This window comes from Asterias amurensis, chromosome 11, assembly GCF_032118995.1.
Source record: "Asterias amurensis chromosome 11, ASM3211899v1".
NCBI lineage: Eukaryota > Metazoa > Echinodermata > Asteroidea > Forcipulatida > Asteriidae > Asterias > Asterias amurensis.
In genome coordinates, this window is record NC_092658.1 from 6,609,357 (window position 1) to 6,633,927 (window position 24,571).

General features: G+C 39.3%; 1 protein-coding gene and 1 pseudogene across 2 annotated transcripts; one reads left to right on the forward strand and one right to left on the reverse strand.

The window, feature by feature from the left end:
- The first annotated feature begins 436 nt into the window (after positions 1–436).
- Positions 437–2,183, forward strand: LOC139944583 (lectin BRA-3-like; annotated as a pseudogene).
- A 78-nt stretch (positions 2,184–2,261) lies between these two features.
- On the reverse strand, positions 2,262–23,913 carry LOC139944582 (uncharacterized). 2 transcript variants are annotated; one of them, XM_071941634.1, is made up of 19 exons: positions 23,804–23,913; positions 23,252–23,383; positions 20,386–20,472; positions 18,790–19,041; positions 17,245–17,577; positions 16,715–16,978; positions 14,700–14,837; positions 14,379–14,534; positions 13,545–13,640; positions 12,614–12,655; positions 12,164–12,259; positions 11,292–11,333; positions 10,195–10,506; positions 9,318–9,611; positions 8,431–8,721; positions 7,446–7,754; positions 5,729–6,025; positions 4,959–5,179; positions 2,262–3,893 (listed from the first exon to the last, which is right to left on the reverse strand). In XM_071941634.1, the coding sequence occupies exons 1-19, from the start codon at positions 23,871–23,873 to the stop codon at positions 3,870–3,872; spliced, it is 3,456 nt and encodes a 1,151-aa protein (XP_071797735.1). In that variant the 5' UTR covers positions 23,874–23,913; the 3' UTR covers positions 2,262–3,869. The 2 variants fall into 2 exon arrangements, with proteins under 2 accessions (XP_071797735.1, XP_071797734.1); XM_071941633.1 differs by having other exon boundaries at positions 23,252–23,386; positions 23,804–23,902.
- Between the last annotated feature and the right edge of the window lie 658 nt (positions 23,914–24,571).

Here is a 24,571-nt window from a genome sequence, read left to right on the forward strand (position 1 = left end):
TCTGACAGTTGCAATACGCATGACATTCACTTCCCAAACCGACTCGTTGCTTAGCAGCCAATTTTGTGCTTACTGTGCGATTTCCATTTCATAGCAAGTACACGAAAAGGCATGCTAAATTGACGTCACAATGCAAATCCATGGTAAACGCGCAATATGGCCGTCCAATTTTTCTCTACGCTAGCACCTTGGCACATTTTTCTTCTACAGGAATGCACGAACATTTGCTTACCGTTAAGCAGCTCTATGAAATTGGGCGGGTCTCGATCCCCTCTTCCAAACCAAATAGGACCAACTTGAAATAAACAACTAGGGCCCAATTTCATGGCTATGCTTAGCACAGAATCGGCGCTTACGGGAGCAGGGAATTTTGTTCTTACGGCAAGCGTACTGGGCCCAATTTCATAGCGCTGCTTAATGGTAAGCAAATTTGCGTGCTTGCTGTAGCAGAAAAAAATACTTAAGCCTAAGCGTATTTCACAGGTAAGCAGAAAAATTGGGCGGCCATATAACGTGTTTACCGTGGATTTGCGTTGTGACGTCATTTATTTTCGTGCGGTAAGCACCGGAAGGTTAGCATGCCTTTTCGAGTGCCAACGGTTAGCAGCGCTTTGAAATAGAAATTGCACAGTAAGCACAAAATCGGCCGCTAAGCAGCGCTATGTGGCGAGTTTTGGCTTCTGCGTGAGCATAAAATAAATTAAATTAAATGAAGATGGCTTGTAAGCTGATCAAAAGTAACATAGCAGTTTTCATTCTTATTTAATTTACTTAATATTCATATTGCTTGTTTGTTTATTTTTGTTTATTTTTCTAAGGTTTCTAAACTTGTTTATTGTTTAAACTGCTTCTTCGCCTAAGGAGATACATTGATTTTAATCGAGTTGTTGTGCTTGGTTCGAAAGTATTTGTAACCGATAATTTTGTCTTGGTTTGTGTTTTTACTTACTGACCCTGGAATCGTGTACAAGGGGCTGTTGTAATTATAGGACTAGCTATGACCTTTAGGCCCAACTAATTTATTGATTTCGCCTCGGTAGTTTACAGTGTTGGCATGGAAACTATTGTGATAATAACTTAATATCACGATGTGGTTCTGCGTTGTAACTATAACTACGGGTAATTGATCATTTTGCCTTGCCATGGGTACTCGGTCACGCGTTTAATAATATTAATTTTAAAAGAACGCCCTTCCGATCAATCAATTATTGGTTAGCACTTGGGTCGACAACAACACCATAATAATAACCACTGGAAAGAGCCAAGTCAGGTAGATGTTTAAACACTAGCCTTCTGCCAACAGGAGTTTGGGGATTATTTCAAATCTTGAAATATATCCATCTGTTTTACGAAGTTCTTCAACTCAATCATCTTTAGAAGATTACGAGACAAGTAGATTTTAAATTTACTCTCTGTTCTGGATTTTGGATGAGACTGTCTGCCGTTAATTCAATCGTCGTCTGGTGACGGTTAGGGTCTGAAAACAGTTCAAATATTCAGATCTTTTCTCCTTTCGAATCAGTTGCAAGCATTTTGAGGAATCTACAAGATGCGTATAAGTCAAGCGCTAAGTCTTGTTCTTGGCGTTTACTGTGGTCGTCTAGTGGCTGAAATCTGCCCTCCTGATTGGCACCGATACGGCGAGTCATGTTACTTCATTATAAAGGACAAGAATGGATTGGTACCAAGCAAATCGCACTTGTGCCGAGTCACGAGCAAACCTGGCCATCCCAAACTCAAAATCGAAACACGATTACATGTGGGAACTATTCCTAAAAGAACCTGATCTGACATCAACAGACCATCTTTGGATTGGTTGCAATGACATCGAGGAGGAGGGAAACTGGCAGCACTGTCCGTTACCGGGTGATATCAACGTCTACGAGAATTGGGCGGAGAAAGAGCCAAATGATTATGGTGGTGAAGACTGCGGAGCCCAAGTCAACAAATACAATGGTCAATGGGACGATCGCAAATGTGAAAAACTCTTCTTTGCTATATGCGAGCTCCCTGTTTGCAGTGGTGGCCGCCTCAATCCTCAGTGCCTGCTACACCACACCATGGAGGAGTTCATGGGTGAAGGCGTCGGATCATGCGGGAAGGCTTGCCGATCACACCCCCGATGTCACTGTTTCAATCTGCCTAAGCAAGCTGGAGGGCAGATGGTTTGTCCATAAAGCAACAAGGGTCAGTAGAAAACGAAGGAGACATAAAGGACACACAGACATAACGATAAAAACATTGATGAAGTGATTTACACTTATAATTGTTGGTGCTGAATGAAGTTAATATTGGCGAATTCTGGTTTTGAAGGATACTCAAAAACGCTGTTCTATCGGATGGTTGATCTAAAGCGACTGTGATACGTTTGCAAATGACTCTTAGTTTCTGACTCTTAACAGTGGCTATAAAAACTTACGTAGTAATAAGTACACAGCATTCTTTGGATAGTATAACACATTTTGAGAAACCTTTCACTTCGAAGTAGGCTTCTAGTACTACGGTTATATAAAATAAAAAAATCCCCCCCCAAAAAAAAAATGAGTTTATTAGAAACGTTATACGGTTTCCTATATACGTCTCAAAGACCAACATCTTGATCAGGAATCCACTGTTTGGCAATACATTTGATAAGGGAGACAGGGTACTTATACGCAAAAAAAAATATGAACAAAATGTCCTTTATTTGGGGTTTTATATAAAGTTAGGCTTTACCCTACATTACTGTTTCTTGAATATTATTATCAATCCTGTTACTTGCGCTTGCGCTGTTCGGATGCTGATTAAAATAAAATAAAATAAATACATGAAATGTGTTTTCTTCTTTAATTTGTGCGAAGGTTATCATAAAAGACTTGAAGTAAATACTGAATAGTTACTTTAAAAGCCTATAGTGCGACTCTGTGTTTAAGTTTGTATAAGATGGAAGGTCTCAACATCTCAGCCGGGAATGCTTCACGTGAAGCGATCACTTTATGCTGTATAGGCCTCGAAGTGCTTAAAGCCGTTGGACCCTTTCGGTAAACAGTATTGTCCAAGGCCCACACTTCGTGTATCACAACTTCTATATCAAATAACAAACCTGTGAAAATTTAGGCTCAATCGGTCATCGGAGTCGGGAGAAAATAACGGGAAAACCCACCCTTGTATCGGCGCGTTTCGCCGTGTCATGACATGTGTTAAAAATAAATCCGTAATTCTCGCTATCGAGAATTTATATTGTTCTACTGTTTTCTCAAAAAGTAAAGCATTTCATGAAATAATATTACAAGAGAAGTCTTTCACCACTACCTTCTGTAAGTTATTTGTAAATCTGTGAACTTTTTTTTTTTTTTTTACTGAAAGGGTCCAATGGCTTTAAAGGCAGTGGACACTATTGGTAATTACTGAAAATATTTATTAGCATAAAACCTTACTTGATAACAATCAATGGGGAGAGGTTGATGGTATTAAACATTGTAAGAAACGGCTCCCGCTAAAGTGGAGTAGTTGAGTAGTTTGAGGTCTAGAAATCAAGCATCTGGACGCAACTTCGACGACCAAATGAGCTCAAAATTTTACAGGTAACAACAAATTCGGTTAGATTTCTTTTAATTGTATACTCCTAACAGTATTAGCTTACTATAAAACTAACTTCTGTACACGTTAGTATTAATATACATTTCAGGCTAATTGCATTACTGGATTCAAGAGACAATTATCATGATGCAGCCTTCTTAATTTTCTCCCATTCAAATAAATGTAACCAATTCGAGGCTGGAAGGAAAAATTAGTCTGGTTCCTTTTTGTACATGGGATCCATTACTGTTAGTGGATACAGGGAGCATGGTGGTGGCCGGATGATAACGCTCTAAATATATGATGTTTACTTAGGAGTTGACATCTGACAGGATCTGAAAGAAAAAAAACAGTAAGACAAATCAATATATTTTTCTGCTGACCAGGGCCCAAATTCATTAGGCAGAAAACATCGCTTAAAAATTGTCTGCTAAGCAGGTATGAGCAGGATACCAGTCACAAATGGTACATGTGACTTGCTAATGCTGCTGGTAATCTTATTCTGGTTAAAACAACATTGTGCTAGGATATTTTTAGTGCTTCATCAGTGGGCCCACATTTTGGCCTGTTATAGGCATCGTCAAAACCCGATTAAATTAAATTCAATGTAACAAATATTCATGAACTCCCCAAAACAAAAGACTGAACACCTTTGGTAAGACCAGTATTCTCAGTTGGTTCCCCAACATAGGCATTAAATATTACAACTCTGTGAAAATTGGTTCTCAATAATTGGTCATCGAAGTTGCAAGAGAATAATGAAAAGGGAAAAAACCTTGTTGCACAACTTTGTGTTCTTTCAGATGCATACAAAGGCGCCATCTAAAGTCTTTTTTTGATAATTGAGTTAGAAATTGCCTCTGTTTCAAAAGGAGTTACTTCAGAGAGAGCCGATTGTGCGGCACGGTACATGTTTGGGGCTACATTTACGTTCGGGTTACATTTAGGTACATGTTTGGGGCTACATTTAGGTCCGGGCTACATTTAGGTACATGTTTGGGGCTACATTTAGGTCCGGGCTACATTTAGGTGAATGTTTGGGGCTACATTTAGGGCCGGGCTACATTTAGGTACATGTTTGGGGCTACATTTAGGGCTCGGGCTACATTTAGGTACATGTTTGGGGCTACATTTAGGTCCGGGCTACATTTAGGTACATGTTTGGGGCTACATTTAGGTCCGGGCTACATTTAGGTACATGTTTGGGGCTACATTTAGGGCTCGGGCTACATTTAGGTACCGCACAGCCGATTCTCGCATTGTTTTGTAGTTTCAACAGCTCTCCATTGCTCGTAACCAATTAACTTTTTCTGCTTACATTGTTAACAATTGTTTTGAGTAACCACCAAAGTGTCAGTGCCTGAATAACATGAGGTTTAACAAGAATTGTGTTTACGAACCATAGTATCCGGTCCGTCTTCTCTGGCGTGCCACAAAACTTGACCTCGACTCATTAAAGATGCGTTCCTCTTAAACCTCACGACAGCGATGACAACGACGATGACCAGGACGAGACAGACGAGTGCAATGACAACTGCAGCTGCAGGGAAGCTAGCAGGAACCGCAGAGACAAATTGTCCAGTGATGGGTCTGGTATCATTAATTGACGGTGGGGTCACTACTGCGCAAAGACAAGCAAAGATGACTATGATAATAAGAACACATGACATAATAGAAATAAACGCTTTTTCTGGTTGAAAAAATCGGGTGTTTGTTTTTGGTAATACATCCTATATACAGCTAGTATGTCTTCGGTCAAAATCGGGTGCTCGTGTTTGGTTTACATCATGTCTCCAGCCTTCAGTGGGTTGCTCCTTCTTACAGCCTTGAAGACTAAACTAGAAAGAAGGCTGGTGGCCAATGACCTATCAGCCGCTGCAGCAAGAACTCAAGGTGCCAATCGCAAACAATTAACTCAATGGATGTGCCAAAAAAGGTGTAGATACAAAATATGTGCTGGTGCTAGTAAAACAATGTGCGTTATTGTACACTTCCCACGTTTGCCCTTATTTACTCAAAACTTTTTCTGACTGTGCTTTCTCCCCCTTCCAATAGAAAGTTTCTATTCAAGTATTCCCACTGGACTGCTCCTGTTACACATTCGTAAAAGTACCTGTTTACGAACGTGTTAAAGAGAAAGTTACAGTATTTTTTACATGTCTTCTCATACCTTTGTCTGTTTTGGCGCGAATGCATGTACTTTCTGGCCCTTTCCCGGCACTCGTCCAAGCTGCAATTCGGAAGCAGTAGTTCGTGTCAGGCAGCAGGTCTCCTAATAGTGTCCATTCATTGGTTGTTTCTTGTGATGACGTCAGGATCTCCTGTTGGCTGCTGTCATTGTAAGTCAGCCTGTAGGTGTACTTGGAGATGAGTCCTCCACGATGTCTACACGGAGGTTCACTCCAGGAGAACCCAATACTCTGACTCGTTAAGAAGATGGCAACATCCTCAGGTGGAGCGGTTGGAGCTGATTGAGACAGCAAACATAAATCAGTTTACCAGAGGTTATAAAAATGAAGGAAGAGATTTTCTCTACAAAGATTGGTCGACTTGCGAGAAACCTAGAACCCAAACAGAAGCTAGACGGATATAAAATAAAAAGAGGAAGGTTTTTAAGAAGTTTTTTTAATTTCTGTATATGGAAGGAGAATCTCTTATGTGAACATGGAGTTTATTCCGCTCCCTGGGGCTGGCTATGCAAAAAGACTTGTCGCCTAATGAACTACGAGATTTGATGTTAACATGATTTGAGATTGGATTTGAGATTCGATGTTAACATGATTTAAAGTTTGATGTTAACATGATTTGAGATTTGATGTTAACATGATTTGAGACTTGATGTTAACATGATTTGAGAGTTGATTTGATATTTGATGTTAACATGATATGAGACTTGATTTGAGATTTGATGTTAACATGATGTAAGACTTGATTTGAGATTTGATGTTAACATGACTTGAGATTTGATTTGAGATTCGATGTTTAACATGACTTGAGGTTTGACTTGAGATTCCATGTTAGCATGACTTGAGATTTGATTTGAGATTTAATGTTAACATGATTTGAGACTTAACTTGATTTGAGATTTGATGTTTACATGACTTGAGATTTGATTTGAGATTTGATGTTTTCCTTCGAAAACACTTGAGATAATAGACTGTGCAAGTCTCGCGCAGATTTGAACTTCCGGGATCATTGTGGTCCCAACCTTATGGAGTTTTACGTTGGGGAGATTTTGTTTCGTCCATTGCTTTAGTTTAATATAGTTTATGACCATAAAAATGACATATGTTGTTAAAAATGTAATACTAATTAACAACATATATAAAAGTAAAAATAAAGGCAACATAATAACGAGGAAAAACCGATATTTGAACTTGACCTCAGGTCAGGTTACTTGTAAAAAGTTAAGAATTTGTGCCCATCTCCGATCACGAAACTTACGCAGACGCTTGTTTTGGCCGCGCGGGGTGGAAAGCCTTTTCATTGGTCGCTTAGGCGTCGGCTTCCTCTTTAAAATGCGTCACGCGTTTATCTAATGCCCTTGCGACCATCGTGCGTCCGCGTATAAACCAGCTTTCAGTAGTTTCACATTCGGGCGTAGATTTACAAAAGGGGTTTCAAAACATTTAAGATCAAACAAACATCCTTGTCCCAGAGTTTTACTTTTGTCTATACATAGACTTTAACCGATAATTGTGTATTTGTTTAAAAAGCTAAAACTAATTTAAACAAGCTCTTATGGGTATTTTTGTTGTTCAGATTCGGCATTAAGAAAACATTAAAGCAAAGATTTGATTCATAAAAAAAAAAAAAGTTCTTCAGTTGTCGTGTTTTCTCGCTCCGGTGCGCGCGAGACTTGCACAGTCTATTTAATGAACACTCACCTGAATCCTCAGTGGAGAAGATTACCGCCAGCTGTGGCCCACTACCAGCTGAATTAGTTGCCGTTACGTACACCTGGTACTGAGTACCAGCTAGCAGGCCGGTTAAAACAGTCGAGTTTCTAGCCGACGAAACGCTTGAGTGTCCGGGTTGTTCCTCAGCGTCCGTCCCGCAGATGTTCCGGGTGTTAGTGACATATTGGATTTCGTATTCATTAACCTCACAACCGTTTGGTAGAGGCGGTTGCCACGATATGGTAAATCCGTTGGAGGATGAATCGAGGACCTTTATATCTGAGACAGGACCTGGTGCTAGAAAATAAAAGATACAACAGCGAAAAATTAATATTATTAAGTCCCATTTTTATGCAAGTCACCTGACACACAAGGTCTAAAGGCCACTTCAAGGTGTGGGCTACAATATACGTATTTTTCCAGGGGCCGTTGCCACATACTCCTAGGGCTGAAACAGGGTTACCCCCTTTACAGTCCATGCGGGTGTATACTTTGGTATCATCCATCAGAAGACAGGCTGTTAGTTTGGAGCAGAAAGCACTACCTTCTCTGTTCTACTTTTGGTATATTACAAGGAGAGACGGGGAAAATCTTGAGAAGCAGTGCTTGGAAGGACGTGTTACCGCTGGAAGAGGAAGACCAAAAGCCAGATGGACTGACGACATTCGTGCACCGAAAGGTTATACATGCATGAGTTCACGACAATAATTTTGGACAGGGAGGCTTGGAGGGACTTTAGTTCTCGGACCACCACGGGACGGCGGACACACTTATAAAAGAGAAAGAAAAAGGATCGGAAAAAAGATTGGCGTAAAAGGGTTGCCGGGTTTGGCGTTATGAAATATTCGCTTGTCTTCCGTATATAGGACACCGATTCGAATCCCGCCGGTTCACAACAATTATAACTCGATCTGCAGAGTTACAAATAAAGATATATGTGAATTGAATACAGATGCAAACCTACGAATAATACCTTTCCCACCCGTCATCATAACCAACGGTTCGGAATAAGGGCCTTGTACCCCGGAAGAAATCGCAGCAACTTTCATCGAGTAGACGTGACAGGGAGCAAGCCCGGCGAATCCCACTTCTGACACCAATGTTGTACCTGACGCTACGATGTCGTTTGTGGCTGCGTCATGCATGTTGTACCTGTACCCTTCAAACACTCCACGATACTCCACGCATTGAAGATCGTTCCATGTAAATAGGAGCGTGTCTGCGGTAGATGAGGCTATAGACAAACCTTCGGGTGGGTCTGGTGCTGTTGAAGTAGAAATGCAAGACGCGTTTACGGACTTTTATCTTGGAAAACACACTATTTTGAATAAACAATTTCTATTCGTTTTCGCACGACAGGTGTGAATGCATTGGCATTTTGTATTACGTACCGAGTGGTATAAATAGCCAAGTTTGTATGATTCTGCTCACTCTCTGTTCAACAGTAAACCTTTGGGTAGGTACAGTGATGTTGAAGTAGAAATCAAAGACTCATTTGCGGACATTTATCATGCAAAGTTAAACTATTTGAATGTATCAATATTCAGTTCTGTCTGCATGTACTGCAACATTTTAAAACTTGTCTAAATTGTAACAAGTGGAATGGTGCATGAGTACAAGAAATGAGACTCTGGTTTGTACACCGTAAAACTGGGGGTGTTAAGTTGACACCAAGGATGTTTATCTTGTAGATACCAAAAAGATAAGAATTTACACCGGGTGTTATTTTAACACCATAGCCTAATGTTAATCTTGATTCTCTCTTCGATAACATGTGACAGCACCCGTGGAGTCAACTTTAATACCCCAGTTTTTGCAGTGTATTTGTTTTGTGCCTAAAATATATCGTTTCGTTCACACCTGCCGAAGATGAAATGACGTCAACGGTGGCCTCTGACCCGTTGTAATCGCCAATCATAGCAAGAACGCCGACCCTGTATGTAGAGAAGGCTTCCACAGGATGTAACGTCACTGATGTTTCGTTGGTTACCAAGGGGTGAACGCCCTCTCGTGGCTGTATCGCAGTGTCACATTCTCCTATCTTAATGAGGTCGTCTATTAAGCAATACTCATCGGCACATTGCACTGGTTGCCAGCTCACGGTAAAACCTTCCGGTGTCACGGTGACTGTTAAACCCTCAACTCGTAAAGGATCTGAAAAATAAGTTGTGAGAAGTCGTTATCAATGAAGTGGTGATCGTTCAGGTTTTGCATGGTGTGTAAGAATAAGAATTAACTTATAATTAAATAGGAAGCTTGCAAGTGTTAGCTCTTTAAAAGAGCCGGTGTCGACCGCAAGCTTTATGTTTAGTTAATTTCTATAATATCGAATGGGTTTTTTCAGCAGGCCGTCAATTCAATTCAATTAAATTCAATTCAAATACATTTTTCATCCATGATTCAATCAACACTATTTCCATCTTTGGTGAAAGACAGAGACTAATAATACAAATTAAGTACAATTATTTAAGTCAAAGACAGTAAAGAACTGGTAACACGAAAAATAATGAAATGAAAATTGAATGAGTGACCATCTAATGTAATGGATATGGGGAGCAAACCAAAAGGGGGCATTAACAGTATTCCGACAGGCTTATTTTGAAATGCCTTACAAAACTTGACCATGACGTCATTGCTGTAGGGTCATGCTCATTGGTCAATCGGGATTGCACACGTGTTTGCTCCTTTTAAAAAGATAAACATTTGAAGTTCAAAATTCTGTTGATTTCTGAGTTACCTGATCTTTGGATTGTTGAAGCAGTTGTAAATGCCTCTGTTGGTAAAATACTGACAACACCATAGTGTGACTGAACATACACTCTGTACAATGAAGCCGGTTCCAAACCACTCAGCGTGAATGACGTGGTATCTCCATTGATGACGTCAGGGACCAAGACTCGCGTTGGTGAGTCGATTGGTTCACACTGCCCTCTATTGGTCAACTCATACGCAATGGTGTAGAAGGACGAGCTATCTCTACTCCACATGATGAACAATTCGTCTGGGTTATCAGTCGCATGCAAAACAAGTTCTCTCACGCCGTTGAAATCTTGTTTAAAAAAATTACAGAAAAGGGAAAATTGTTTGTACTGTTTTCATGAAGTATGGAAATAAATGTAAGTTTGAATGAATTGAATGAGATTCCATATCCATTATATATACAAGTGGTTTGCGGTAACGCCGTGTGTGTCTACTTGCCAAGTAAAGGTCGTTCACTTAGAGAACTGTCTTGCTATATATTCTACTACCGCGGAGTAGATTTTTCGGAATTTTTTAGGAGACTTCAATATTCTGAAGAAAAAAACTGTCCAGCTTTTCAACTACTTCCCGGGCGGAAGGTAGAAAATCGGCTGGGACTACTACTTTAGCTTATATGGTCCTCATAAACTGCACTACGGAGTGAGTTTTTAATATTGGTCTCAACGCTTGCTTTAGTCATCGTCAGTAGATTGTATTCCATATTATTGTTGATAAATAAAAAATGCTTTTTATGTCCCTTAGCTGACAGATCAACACTCACTGAACTGAATGGCTTCCAATCAATTGTACTTATAGCAAATTAGATATGCATTGGGATGAAGAACACTGTTTGTGTTTTTACCCTGACACCGATGTGTGTTAAGCACTGTATACGTTTAGAAAGAGCCGTTTACAAACATTTACTGGTATATAAATGCAATGCATATTTCTTGGGTGGGCCACAGCAAGCCAAAACGAAAGTTTTTAAAATAAATTTACAAGACATTGATAGATAAATAAATACATCAATGTAAATAGTTTGTTGCTGTTAATGTTGTTTTATTGATAAGTTTACACTTTTGTCCCTTGATTTACCTGTCTGTTGACAGCCAGGTCCAAAGTAAGTTGCCGCACAGGCTATATAATTTGAAGAAAAACGAGGGAGAAAACAAAAACATGTGTTTAATAACAACGCAGTGGTCTACATGAATTACTTTGAGATCGTCTCAGAACTATGAGGTCTAGGTCTTCAGTGCAATTGGTATTATTTTTGTAGAACTGCTTTTGCATATTTTGAAGCTAATAGGGTTTATTGATCAAGAGTGATCATCAAAGTATTTTTTGGCAAGAAGCAACAATCTTGTTTGACTGTTTTTTTAATTTTTTTTATAGGTTATCTCGGTCAAATTCAGCAAATGAGCAGTCAATTTCATTATCATGCGTTCGAATTAAAGCTGTTTTGCCTCTGCATTTGTTACTGCGTTTCAAATTCAGAATTCAGCCATACAATTTCGTTTTCAGTCGAGTCAAATTCATTTAGCACTCTGTTCAATTTAGCGTATCGTCATTCTTTTTCGTGGCACACACGCCTCAAGAAGCGTCTGTGAATTTGAATGCTGCTTTGATGAGTTGTTAAAATGAATGATTATTTTGTTAAATCGAGTAACGTAAAAGTACATTTGACTAGTCTTAAAACGAAATCGAATGACCCTTTTCAGTAGCATTCAATTTCGTGCCAAATAGAATAAGCTGGTGGTAAAATTGGCTGCTCATTTTCCGAAATTGACCGAGAAAACCTGTATAAGGACCTTTTGATCATGACGTTTTTGAAAACCCCGTCAATGACCCTATAGTTTTGCGCAGACAAGTAAGTTTTTTGATGCTAAACACTATTTTGAGTAATTACCAATAGTATCCCGTACCTTTAATCGGCATTGACATTGACACTAATAATAATTGTTACTCACGTCCATCGCACTCTCCCGAGTCTTGATGACAGGTAGTGCTTGAAGCACAATGGCATGATTGCTGGCAGTTAACACCAAACCTCCCCACTGGACAAGCTGAAATCAAGAGATCGCAATAAATTTGAATAATACATGAACTATATGAATTTGCATCGGAGATAAAGAATATTCAGTTTGGTTTTAACAATATTATACCATGTGAGTTAGCATTGTAAATTTAGTACTTTCCCGAGTTCTGTGAAAGTGAATGAATGCTGGACGGTTTAAACTATAAAAAAAAAATGCGACTAGAAATGGGATATTCGATTAATATTTGTTTATGTTTATGAACACTAGTTCACTTTATACTTTCCAAAACATTCTATAAGTTGAACAAATTATGCTAATTGTGCTAATTATGCTAATTATTGTGATAATGGTTGGTTTTATTTCAGTGGATTTAAATTTTACCTGTTTGTTGACAGTTCACTCCAAAATATGAGAAAGCACAATCTAAAAAACAAAACAAAATAGGACAGTGAGTTTACTCTTGGTTCAAAGAATATCAAACATTTCTCTTACTATACTAAATTAAATTCAATGAATATACTTTTCATTTCTTCCAAATGACTCATATAACGTGGTTAATAACATAACAAGACTCCCTAATGTCAATAAGAGTATAAAAGTGCAACAAAACTATATAAAAAAAACTGCTACCCATATAGGATCTGCAAAAATATCTCGAGACAAAAAAAAACGTTCACTGCCGACCAATTTCAGCACAGCCACTTTAGATTTGTATTTTTAAAAAAAATACATTTTTTTTCAAAGTCAACAGATACAGCGTCAGACGTTGGTCTCCACCAAAAAACACACTCGTAAAAAAGTAATACTATTAAAACTTTTTAGTCAATTCGAATCAAGACGCGCGTATGATAATTTGTTTTCCATCGCTAAAATCAAACCATGGAAACGTGCACAACACTCTCACCCAACGATATGTCTTCGGTTATTTGCAAGTAATCTATTTCGTCTGCTCGGAAATATAAGGTCCTTGAATGCAATTTATATGAGCTTTTTTTTACTACTTTGTAAATGGGGTTTGTTGATTTATTTCTGTTTGGCAAAAAAAAACGTTCGTTTTTAAATTATTATTATTTTTACTATTTTTTGCTTACTTGTAGTTTTCATTTATTAAAAAATGACCGTTTGATTATTTCAATGCCATTAACACCTTATAGTTTTGAGCAGACGATTCAAAGCTTGTATGAACCAGCCTTTGCGACAATACACAAAATGGACACAAATTAACAACAAGCTAGGCTTTCACTTGACGAAAATTTAAATGACATAAAAAATAAAATAATATTTAAACAAATCAACAACAACAACAACATACCTCCCTGACACTCCCCTGTATCCTTGGAACATGTGACGTTGGTGGCGCAGTGACATGTTTGTTTGCAGTCGGCTCCGTAGGTCCCTTCTTCACATTCTGAAAATAATGATTACTTTTTAAATTCCTGCTTCATGGTTTGGAGAGATGGTCTTTGGTACAAGTTTTATTTTGGATTTAGAGTTTAGGATTTAGATTTAGGATTTAGTGGGTTTAAAGGCAGTGGACACTATTGGTAATAACTCAAAATAATTGTTAGCATTAAACCTTAATTGGTAAGTAGTAATAGGGAGAGGTTGATAGTATAAAACCTTGTGAGAAACGGCTCCCTCTGAAGTGATGTTGTTTTCGATAAAGAGGTAATTTTCCGCGAATTTGATTTCGAGACCTCAAGTTTCCGCGAATTTAATTTCGAGACCTCAAGTTTAGAACTTGAGGTATCGAAATCAAGCATCTGAAAGTACACAACTTCGTGTGACAAGGGTGTTTTTTTTTCTTCATAGTTATCTCGCAACTCCGACGACCAATTGAGCTCAATTTTTCACAGGTTTGTTAATTTATGTACATGTTTAGATACACCAAATGAGAAGATTGGATTTTGACAATTACCAATAGTGTCCACTGCCTTCAAGTCCATTGGTATTGGGTTTTGGGTTCTTAAATTGTGGTCCCTGCCTCCCTGTTTTTATTGTATATATGGGTATTGTTTTTGCAAGTACCTGTATCTGCTTTTGTTTCAATGATTTTTGTTTTAGTGATTTTAAAAGCAGTTGAGCGCAATCTCTCTTTATAATTATATAATTATATTTTTTGTCGTTGCCCCTTTAAAGGACTCACCTTGCATACAGTCAAGTCCTTTGTAACCTGCTGCACACGAGCATCCATACGGATCAGGCAGGCAGAAAAGTTTTCCTCGGCAACCGTTACCATGGGGATCTCTTGAACCCTTGCAGTAATGGCTGCCATCTTGAGCAAAGACATCACGTCCAAGAACTTTTGACAAGAGTTTAAACAAATAATTAAATCCATGCTTAAAACAGTATAAAGCAAGTGCATTGAAAACTACACTTAAGAGCGGAACTTATCGATTAATTGGTTATCGAATGATCGAATGACGCTTGAATCTTTGTCAAAAACTTCAACAAAATATTGGCTTACCTTCTTCGCAGTGGTTGCCTTTAAATCCTGGCGCACAAATGCATTGTCCATATTTATCATGGCAAATGCCGCCATTGTAGCAAATTGGACATATGAAAGAGCAGCTATAGTCCGTCCCCCACCTTCCAGATGGACATGCTGCAAAGAGAATTGACGTTCGTTGGATTGCTATGAATAGTATATGCTTGGATTGGTTTTGTTAGAGATGTAGGCAACTTACCAGGCATTCATTTCAATTCAATTCAAAAAACTTTAATCATCCTTTGCAGGCAATTACAATAGCAAACCAGCTCCAAATAAAAATATTAAAGGCAGTGGACACTATTGGTTTTTGTCAAAGACTAGCCTTCACAGTTGGTGTATCTCTACATGTGCATAAAATAGCAAACCTGTGAAAATTTGAGCTCAATCGGTCAACGAGCTTGCGAGATAATAATGAAAGAAAAAAACACCCTTGTCACACGAAGTTGTGTGCGTTTAGATGGTTGATTTCGAGACCTCAAGTTCTAAACTTGAGGTCTCGAAATCAAATTCGTGGAAAATTAATTCTTTCTCGAAAACTATGGCACTTCAGAGGGAGCCGTTTCCCACAATGTTTGATACCGTCAACCTCTCCCCATTACGCGTCACCAAGAAAGGTTTTACGCTTATAATTATTTTGAGTAATTACCAATAGTGTCCACTGCCTTTAAGAGAAATATACAATATACAATAATTTAAAAATATAAAGATTACTTGACAAAATGACAAGGCAGATTATGTACAAATGGTTGAAACCACAGCAATTATACAACATACAAGCCTACAGATTTACAGTGCACTGAATGGTAGCAGAACTTAAACCCTGTACTTGTATACTTTAACATTGTTGATGGTCGTAGGGGCACCACAGCTGAATTGTTGACGATTGTGCGCCATCCAATGGCGCACCTCCGCTATTAACCTCAATCTACTGGCCGGCAAATACTGGCCAGCGAAGTACAGTCTACTGACCGGCAGAAGTGCAATCTATACTGACCAGCAGAAGTGCAATCTATACTGGCCAGCAGAAGTGCAATCTATACTGGCCACAAGTGTGTAGCCTATACTGGCCAGCTAGTTGTAGCTATATTGGCCGCAGAAGTGCAATCTATACTGGCCACATGTGTGTAGCCTACACTGGCCAGCTAGTTGTAGCTATATTGGCCGCAGAAGTGCAATCTATACTGGCCACATGTGTGTAGCCTATACTGGCCAGCTAGTTGTAGCTATATTGGCCAGCAGAAGTGCAATCTATACTGGCCACAAGTGTATAGCCTATACTGGCCAGCTAGTTGTAGCTATATTGGCCGGCAGAAGTGCAATCTATACTGGCCACATGTGTGTATAGCCTATACTGGCCAGCTAGTTGTAGCTATATTGGCCGGCAGAAGTGCAATCTATACTGGCCACAAGTGTGTAGCCTATACTGGCCAGCTAGTTGTAGCTATATTGGCCAGCAGAAGTGCGATCTATACTGGCCACAAGTGTATAGCCTATACTGGCCAGCTAGTTGTAGCTATATTGGCCAGCAGAAGTGCAATCTATACTGGCCACAAGTGTATAGCCTATACTGGCCAGCTAGTTGTAGCTATATTGGCCGGCAGAAGTGCAATCTATACTGGCCACATGTGTGTAGCCTATACTGGCCAATTATCAGTACAACAAAATAGCTTAATTTCTGAAAACACTAAATGATTATCACACTCAATTAACACTGGAAGAAAGCACTCGCTAATTTAATATTCGTGAAACAAATGGCCGTTGATATGATGTGATATAATATTTAAAAAATCACCCACATAAAACTTAAAGGCATTGGAAACCTTTTGTAATTGTCAAAGACAATATTCTCACTTGGTGGTGTATCTCAACCTAATTATGGTTAAATTAACAAACCTGTGAAAATTTGGACTCCATAAAATTGTTAATCGAAGTTGCAAGATAACAATAAAAGAAGAAAAAACATCCTTGTTGCACAAACAAGTAACACTTACCTCTCACTATTAGTCTCATAATACCGTGAAGTTGAAGTGGACGATACGTGTTAACATGGCACTCGTACACTCCGGCATCGCTTACACAAGCATTTGAGATGATATGTGTCAGACCGCCTTGCGACCTGTCAATAAATAGTCCACCGTTGTGCCTCCATCTGAGGTCAGAAGTCGGTGGGTTCACACTCCGCATTTCTAGGGTGACTGACTCGCCAGCATTCACGGTCTTTGTCAACGTCAACGGTCGGATGTGAACTTCATTTTCTGCGGGGAAGAAAAGTTAAATTTTTTGTAATCATCTTGTTTGCAATGATTACGTTAGTTTTTGGCGGCGAGCAGCTCCACAATTCCTAAGATCACCAAAACATAACGTTTGTGGTGATTATTTGTCTTGTATATTAGGGAAGTTTAGGAAAAGAAAATTATTTTCTAACGTAAGAATGGAGTGTGAAAATTGCGCCCTTTTTTAGTGGTGTGACTTGTTTAAAAATGATAGTGTATTAGACGAGGTTGTGAAAGGTGTTTCATACCATTCTTATGCAAGACGATCGTTGTTATCTGAGTTACTACATCGTCCAAATCCGCTTGGCAGTAGAAGGCACCTATCCGAGTATTGCCCCCAATTTGGGGCAAGTAGAATAGTGTGGCTGACGTATCCCCAGAGGGGTGGTTCACCTGATGGGCGCCCAGAGGCAGACCTGGGTTGTCTGGGTGGCCCGTTGCAGACTTCCTCCCGAAGGAGATGTCAGCTGAGGCATCTCGGCTGCCCATGTAAGCACCGATGAAGAAGTCATTATCACCGGCGGGGTCTATCAGAGGTGATGATGCGTAACACGTTGTATCCGGGTAGGATGTCTTGTTAACTGAGTGAGAAGTTGAAATAGTTGGCGGATTTATAGCATCAGGGATGAAGAAAATAATCATGAAACAGTTATTAAAGGAACACGTTGCCTTGGATCGGACGAGTTGGTCTTTGAAAAGCGTTTGTAACCGTTTGTTATAAAATGCATATGGACACAAATGCACACAAATTTGCCTCGAAATTGCGTGGTTTTCCTTTTACTTTACGAACTAACACGGTCAGCCATTTATGGGAGTCAAAAACTTGACTCCAATAAATGGCCGACTGTGTTTGTCGACGAGGTAAAAGGAAAACCACGCAATTTCGAGTGTTACTAACTTGTGTGGATCATTATGTTCTAACAATATCTCTCGATTCATATGCATTTTATAACAATCGGTTAGAAACCCTTTTCAAAGACCAACTCGACCGATCCAAGGCAACATGTTTCTTTAAACAACTATGGCGGTGTCCCAAGGAATTCTGTCGCCGGATAGTCTGTACCCCTCCCCCCTCTGGGAAATTAATGTGCTTAGGACTGTAGGTGGATCATTCAAAAGAGGCTGCTATCAATCTCCACAGTGGTTTTGACCTTTTAATAGTTTGTATTTGAAGGAAAATCAACACTTTTTTGCTTACAATGATAGCCTTCAAACACAAGAAGGAAATCGCTTCCCAATAAGCTGAAACAAACAAAATGGTATGAAATACGCATACAGTACGGCTTAATTGTAGAGGTCAGACTAATTGGAGACTTTAAAACGCTAGGTGGCAGCAGACTTTACAAGGTAAGTTTTCATAGACCTTTTCACAAACGGTATCACTGACCTTTTCACAAATACCCATTGCTTGCGCAAGCGCTAACTGTTGAATGAGTTGCAGGCTGGTCTATCTAGGGTTCAAACTTGGTCGCTGTTGCTAGACCAGCCTGCACCTCATTCCACGCCTAATGATTGGGCGCGTACCTATTTTTCGCTCGGCCCCAGCGGCCAGTCTATCCAGGACCGCTGGGATGGGCTAATCGCTTGTACAGATTCTTGTTCAGGAAGTACGTCACGTATGCAGTGCATAGAAATATGGCGCAGTGTGAGTGTGATGCATGATGGGACTGCGCATTATTAAACCAATGACAGTGCCTGATACGTTTGCCCATCCCAGCGCCTTTGGTTAAAGCAAGGCGCTGGGGACGAGCGAAGGCAAAAGAGAGTTACGTAAGTGGATATTTATAACCTACCTTGTACATTTGGGCATTCGGTAGAGAACGATTCTGTCACAAACACTTCACAGATCTTCAGCCCAACTGGCGATCCCGATTCTTCGTGATCGATATCGACACTAATGAATCGACCTTGGAGAGGTGGCTCGCAGGTCATCATCAACCATTCACGTGGTTGAGCCAGAGATTCGGTCACTATCCCACACACGCTGTTGTCAGTCAAAATTGAGCTCTCGCCAACCCGCACGACAGCTCCGATCAGGCGAGTGACTTGAAACAGTTTTTGAAACATAATATTTAGTAAAGCAGACTATGGGACGCTAGGTGGCAGCAGATATATTATGAGGTAACTTTCCTTAAAAGCATTTGACTTTGTCAAGGACCAGTATGCTCACTTGGTGAACCCATTAAGTATTAAACGTGTGAACTTTTGAACTCAATTGGTAATCGAATTTGCACTCTGAACAAAAACCCACCATGGTTGCATCTGTGTGTCCAGTGCATTTAAGGGTCATTTCCTTCTACTTAGGCTCCATATTCAATAACTCTATGCTCTGTTTAATATTGTCAATAAACACTGTGCGGAACTTAGACGCATTCGTAAACTGCACCATTTGATGACGAGCCCTAAATAATTGAAATTATAATGAAAGAGATTTTTGAACGCTAGTTGGCAGCAGATATCCGAGGTAAATTTTCCCTTGGTTATGTAAATCAGAACAGGAGCTCCTTGCACAGAAAATATAATATGCAAAATGATATCCAACATCGACGTATATATCATCGTATGGTTTATCATTGTATCCTGCCACCTGGCGTCAAAGTATTGGTCCCTGCGCAGACGTCACACACGACTTTCTCTCTGCCACGGTCTGCCATTTTGAGAGTCAAATTACATGCAAAGGTACGGTGCTTGTGAAGCTTCATCCGCGTCGCTTACATATGTGCACAACACACAGGGAACCAGACTTCCAATATGGCGCAAGCAAGTGTTATCATGTGATTAAGTCATAGGGTGCGTTCGTTAAGCTCCCCTTGGTCTACCCCGGTGTGTCGCGGTTTTCTTTTCCATGACGAACGTGGGTAATTATCTGCACACGTTCGTCCTAGAAAAAAAATACTCCACACACCGGGGTCGACCCAGGGAAGCTAAACGAACGCACCCATTGGTGCATGGGGTCAATATAGCTCTATGTGTCTAATATAGCTCTAAGTGTCTCACGTTCACGTTCCATATTATTTGCGTGTAACATGCATCCTTTTTTATACAAACCTCCCTAATAGCTATTTGACGCACGCAGACCTCGGTTTATCCTTTTTTAAATGTTGTGTACTCAATACGAGGGCACTCGTTTTGTTTTGGTTTATATAAACATGTTACACAAAGCGTTAACAACATCACCAAATGGCTTATGACACTTGGCATATAGCTCTGAAAACATTTAGAATCGTAATTGAATGTTCATACTCAGTATTTGGGAAGACAAACACCGGCGTAGTGACAGACAAAAACCTGTAGTCGTTATTTTCTCAAAATGAAGGTCACGCCGTTTTGAAAGTGTGTCAAGAAGAAGGGTTTTGCTTTTGTGTCATGTTCAAAGGAAATGTTCTTACCATCTGGCCCAACGTTTGCTATGGTGATTTCTCCTATACATAAACTTCCTGATAGATCCATCCGCCACCATGGATGGACTTCCAACGCTAAGAATGAGATCAAAACACACAGATTAACCCAGGCCCGTAACCCGGGGGGGGGGGGTTAAAACATTAACGAGAAGGGTTATATAATAACAAACCTGTGAAAATTTTGACCCAATCGGTCATCAAAGTTCCAAGAGAAATAAATAAGACCCTTGTTGCATTACTTTGTTTATAATAAACAGCTTCAGCTGAAGTATTTTAGTATTTGAAAGATAAATCTCTTTCTTAAAAACTTCCCATTGCATAGTTATACCACAATACAAATCACTGTGGTGATATCTGACAATCTCAGTGCATTGTCCCACTAGCCTTTTTTTTTGCAGACAACTTGGAGGCAGCCAATTGCAGTGCATGCAGAACCTCTTGTGTCCCTAATGAGTAATTTTTCAAACTTTATCTTACGATCCCCACGAATAATATAATTATGTGAACAATTATTGGTACCGGTGCTAGGAATATTTTTGGTGAATTTCACGATCTGATAGAGGATAGATTTTATGACCAGGTGGAGGGCTGATAGACAAAATAACAAACTTTGACTTCTTCTATATGAAATTGGGTTGTGGTCAACGAAGTTACCGGTTCAAGAAGCAGATTTGTTCATTCAACCAGTAAAGAAAATAGATTTATTATTGTGTCCTCAATATGCCATTGAGTGACTCTTCACGAAATCTATTTGTTTTGAATCTCTGTTTATGCTAGCTGTTTTTTTGGTAAGGAAGCAGGATGTTGAGTTTGCTAAGGTCAAGCGCCAAGCCAAGAGCCCACTTCCTTCATTTCGGATGACAACATTTCGAAGCAGTTTTATTCGGCATGCGTAGTTTTCAGGTCCGTAACAGAGTATATTTGTGGACAAGTCGTTAAGTGTTCTGTCGCGGTGTGAGAAAGTCGAGACGTGGTGGCGGCGTGATTCAGGTTTCCGCGATTGAATACTGCTCTCGTGAGATCTGAGTGCTCTCGCGCGAAGCTGTTGGTTGCCGACTTCTACTCCCAACAGTAGAACCGTAGTCGTGAGAGCAGTTGTTTCGCGGGGCCAGCAGTCTCGCGAGAATACTGCCAGTGTCGCGGCAATCACAGAGAGATTTAAAGCGCTATCAATGCGACAGACATTTTAGCGACTTGTCCACAAGTCTAGTAATAGGAGAGACGCAATCATTTTTATATCTTTGACCTTCACCTCCACTTTACCTAATTACTGAATTCTGCGTTAACAAAAAAATCATTTCTGAACGGTACGATGTCGTGCAACATAAAAAGTACACTTTAGACTTGGTACTTTCCCGAGTTCTGTGAACAAAATCACAGGCAAAAGTTACTCCTGTGAGGTTAGAGCCCACGACCTTTGCCAATCTAGAGCAGTGTGTTTACCAAACAAGACCACCGATATTGAAAGAGGCAGTTTAGAATACTAACATTTTAGCAGCGGTTACCGCATTGATTTAATAGATGCTAAATTTGCACCGGGGATAAAGAATAGCATTTGGATTGCTCCTAGTTCTGAGCAGATGAATTGATTTTGTCTTTTGCTGATTCCGGCCTGTAGTTTTCTTGGCATTAAAAAAAACACACTAAAAAAACAATACATTTTCTGTATCTTGCAGTTATGCACAGTTTTATGGCTCGGGAACACAAACTCAAGAGGCTATTAATTATTATTTTATCTCAAAATGCAAAGAAAAAACTGCTAACCAACAAAAGTGGCAAATAATAAATAGAGCCCGCGAATGTTTTTTTAATTTTATTTTTTTACTTGATATGAATAAGTGAACAATGTTTAAGTTTAGCATTTGTTAGAAAACGTAACCAACGCTCTTGTGATGTCATCGTGTATAGAGATCGTTTTAAGCATTAAACAAGGGGTAGATTGGGAAAATTAAGGGAAATTGTGCATGGAAGTGGCACTCAGTCAGAGTATGTAATGTGAAATACCAGTCTTCTCACTTGGTGTATCCCAACATATGCATAAAATGAAAAATCCGAGAAAAAAAGTTACCCAATTGACTTCGAAGTTGCAAGAGGACTATGAAAAAAAAAACTATTGTACAATTAATAAACGTGTGCTTTCCGATGCATAAGAAGGGCTCAAAGCCTGAACTCTTGAATGGACAATTTCTTTTTTCTCTCTCTCAAAAACTACGTTACTTTAGGGGGAGCCGTTTCTCACAATGTGTTATACTATCAACAACTCTCCATTACTCCTTACCAAGTAGGTTTTTTTTATGCTTACAATTATTGCTATAGTAATTACCAATAGCGCCCAGTGCCTTTTAAGGAACATTACAGAATTGGTAAACAAAAATTTAAAAACTTACACGGTATAATGACGATGATAGAAGAAAACATCCCTTAAAATATTTTTGTCTGTAATTTCATATATATTATGATAAGTAACATTACAGAGTTGGTAAAAAAAAAAACTTACACGGTGTAATGTCGATGAGAGAAGAAAACATCCCTTAAAGTATTTCTGTCTGTAATTTCATATATATTATGATGAGAAATGAATAAAACTAGTTTCCCGTTTGGAGTTGATCGCCCAGTGAGCGTTTTATTCATTTTTTTTTTTTTTTTTTTTTTTTTAAATACATGTCGTGCTAAAATAACGTGTTATCAGTTTTGCACTGTTTCCTCGTGACCCAGATGTCCAATCGATCTCAAACTTCAACAGGTTTGTCAGTTAATGTCTATGGTGGATTTCATGAAGTGCTAACACCGCCAGCATCTGTTTTGTTAGCAAAACAAAAACATCTTTAATGTTCCTTTACATCAATGTACTCACCCGTTGAGGAGCACGACACTCTATAAGGTGTGATCCCGTCTACAGCTTTATTGGCTGTCTTTGTCCACGAAGTTGAAGACTGGAAAGCATTTTTACCAATCACATTGAGAGCGGCTGTTTGCCTGCAAAGGCCTGCTATGAATTGTATGAGTCAATAGATACATTCAACAAAAGAGCTTTACCGACAGTCACTTCTGAAATCTAATCATTTTTACACTCAAAACACCATGTTGGTAACGCACTTAAAAAAAGGGAACCATGCACAATTTGTTTGTGAGCCGTGAGTTTGCTTCAGTTCTTCACATTTTGGGTGTCGCATCAGACTGTGATACAAAGTACTACTTTGACAGAGTTTTTTTGTGAAACAAAAAAGGTTTTCGTTGTATCATGTACAAATTAGCAGACTTGGTCAAAATTAATGAGAATGTTAGGTTTTTCTTTTGAAATATAGCTGCTTTTGAAAGAAATTGGAGTAAGATGTCAACGGTTGTTTTCTCTATAATGAACTTTGCATATTTTGATGCAATTTGCCAGAAGTTAACAAACACTTACCGAGAAGAAAACAGAGTATGAACGCAGAAATAAAGAGCCGACAGCCAACAAAGTTGTGTCCCACAGACATTTTCGATCCAACTCTCGCACTCTCCAACTTTCCTACTAAAATGAGGGCTGTTTGAATCACATGGTTTATTATAATGTCACGTGATGTGCCTGTTTGTAGACGACTATCATAAATATATATTTGACGTATTAAAGACTTTTGATTGTAAACAAAACAAACAAGCGGGACTCCGATGTGACCTTACTACCCTGGGCACGGATCAACAACGGTTTCCCAAAATTACTGGGACCTTGAAGAAGTGTTTGTCGAGTCATAGTTTTAAAGGCACTGGACACCTTGTTTGTAATCTCACTTTGCCTTGTGTTAATGTGTAATTTCTTAAATGTCAAATGACGATCTCACTTGGTGTATACATATGCATAGAACAACAAACCTACGAAAATTTGGACTCAATTGGTCATCAAAGTTGCTAAGAGAATATGTAATGGGGAAAAAACACCATTGTTGCACAAATTTGTGTGCTTTCAAATGCATAAAAAAGCCTTAAGTATGGTAATATTTGGGTGAGAAATTACCTCTGTCTCAAAAATTAGGTTACTTCAGAGGAACAGCCGTTTCTCACAATGTGTTTGCACAAATTTGTGTGCTTTCAGATGCGTAAAAAGGTCTGAAGTATTTGAATATCTGAGTGAGAAATTACCTCTGTCTCAAAAATTCAGAAGAAGCCGTTTCTCATGATGTTGTTTACTTTCACTTAT

What these genes read in the sequence shown, in the direction of transcription:
- LOC139944582 (XM_071941633.1), bottom strand. Translation starts at nt 23,873, where the DNA reads ATGTCTGTGGGACACAACTTTGTTGGCTGTCGGCTCTTTATTTCTGCG. An exon ending in GATCGTCTTGCATAAGAATG is followed by an intron (nt 16,979 to 17,244) that starts GTATGAAACACC and finishes TCTTCCCCGCAG; the next exon opens with AAAATGAAGTTCACATCCGA. An exon ending in CGTCATTTCATCTTCGGCAG is followed by an intron (nt 8,722 to 9,317) that starts GTGTGAACGAAA and finishes CTACTTCAACAG; the next exon opens with CACCAGACCCACCCGAAGGT.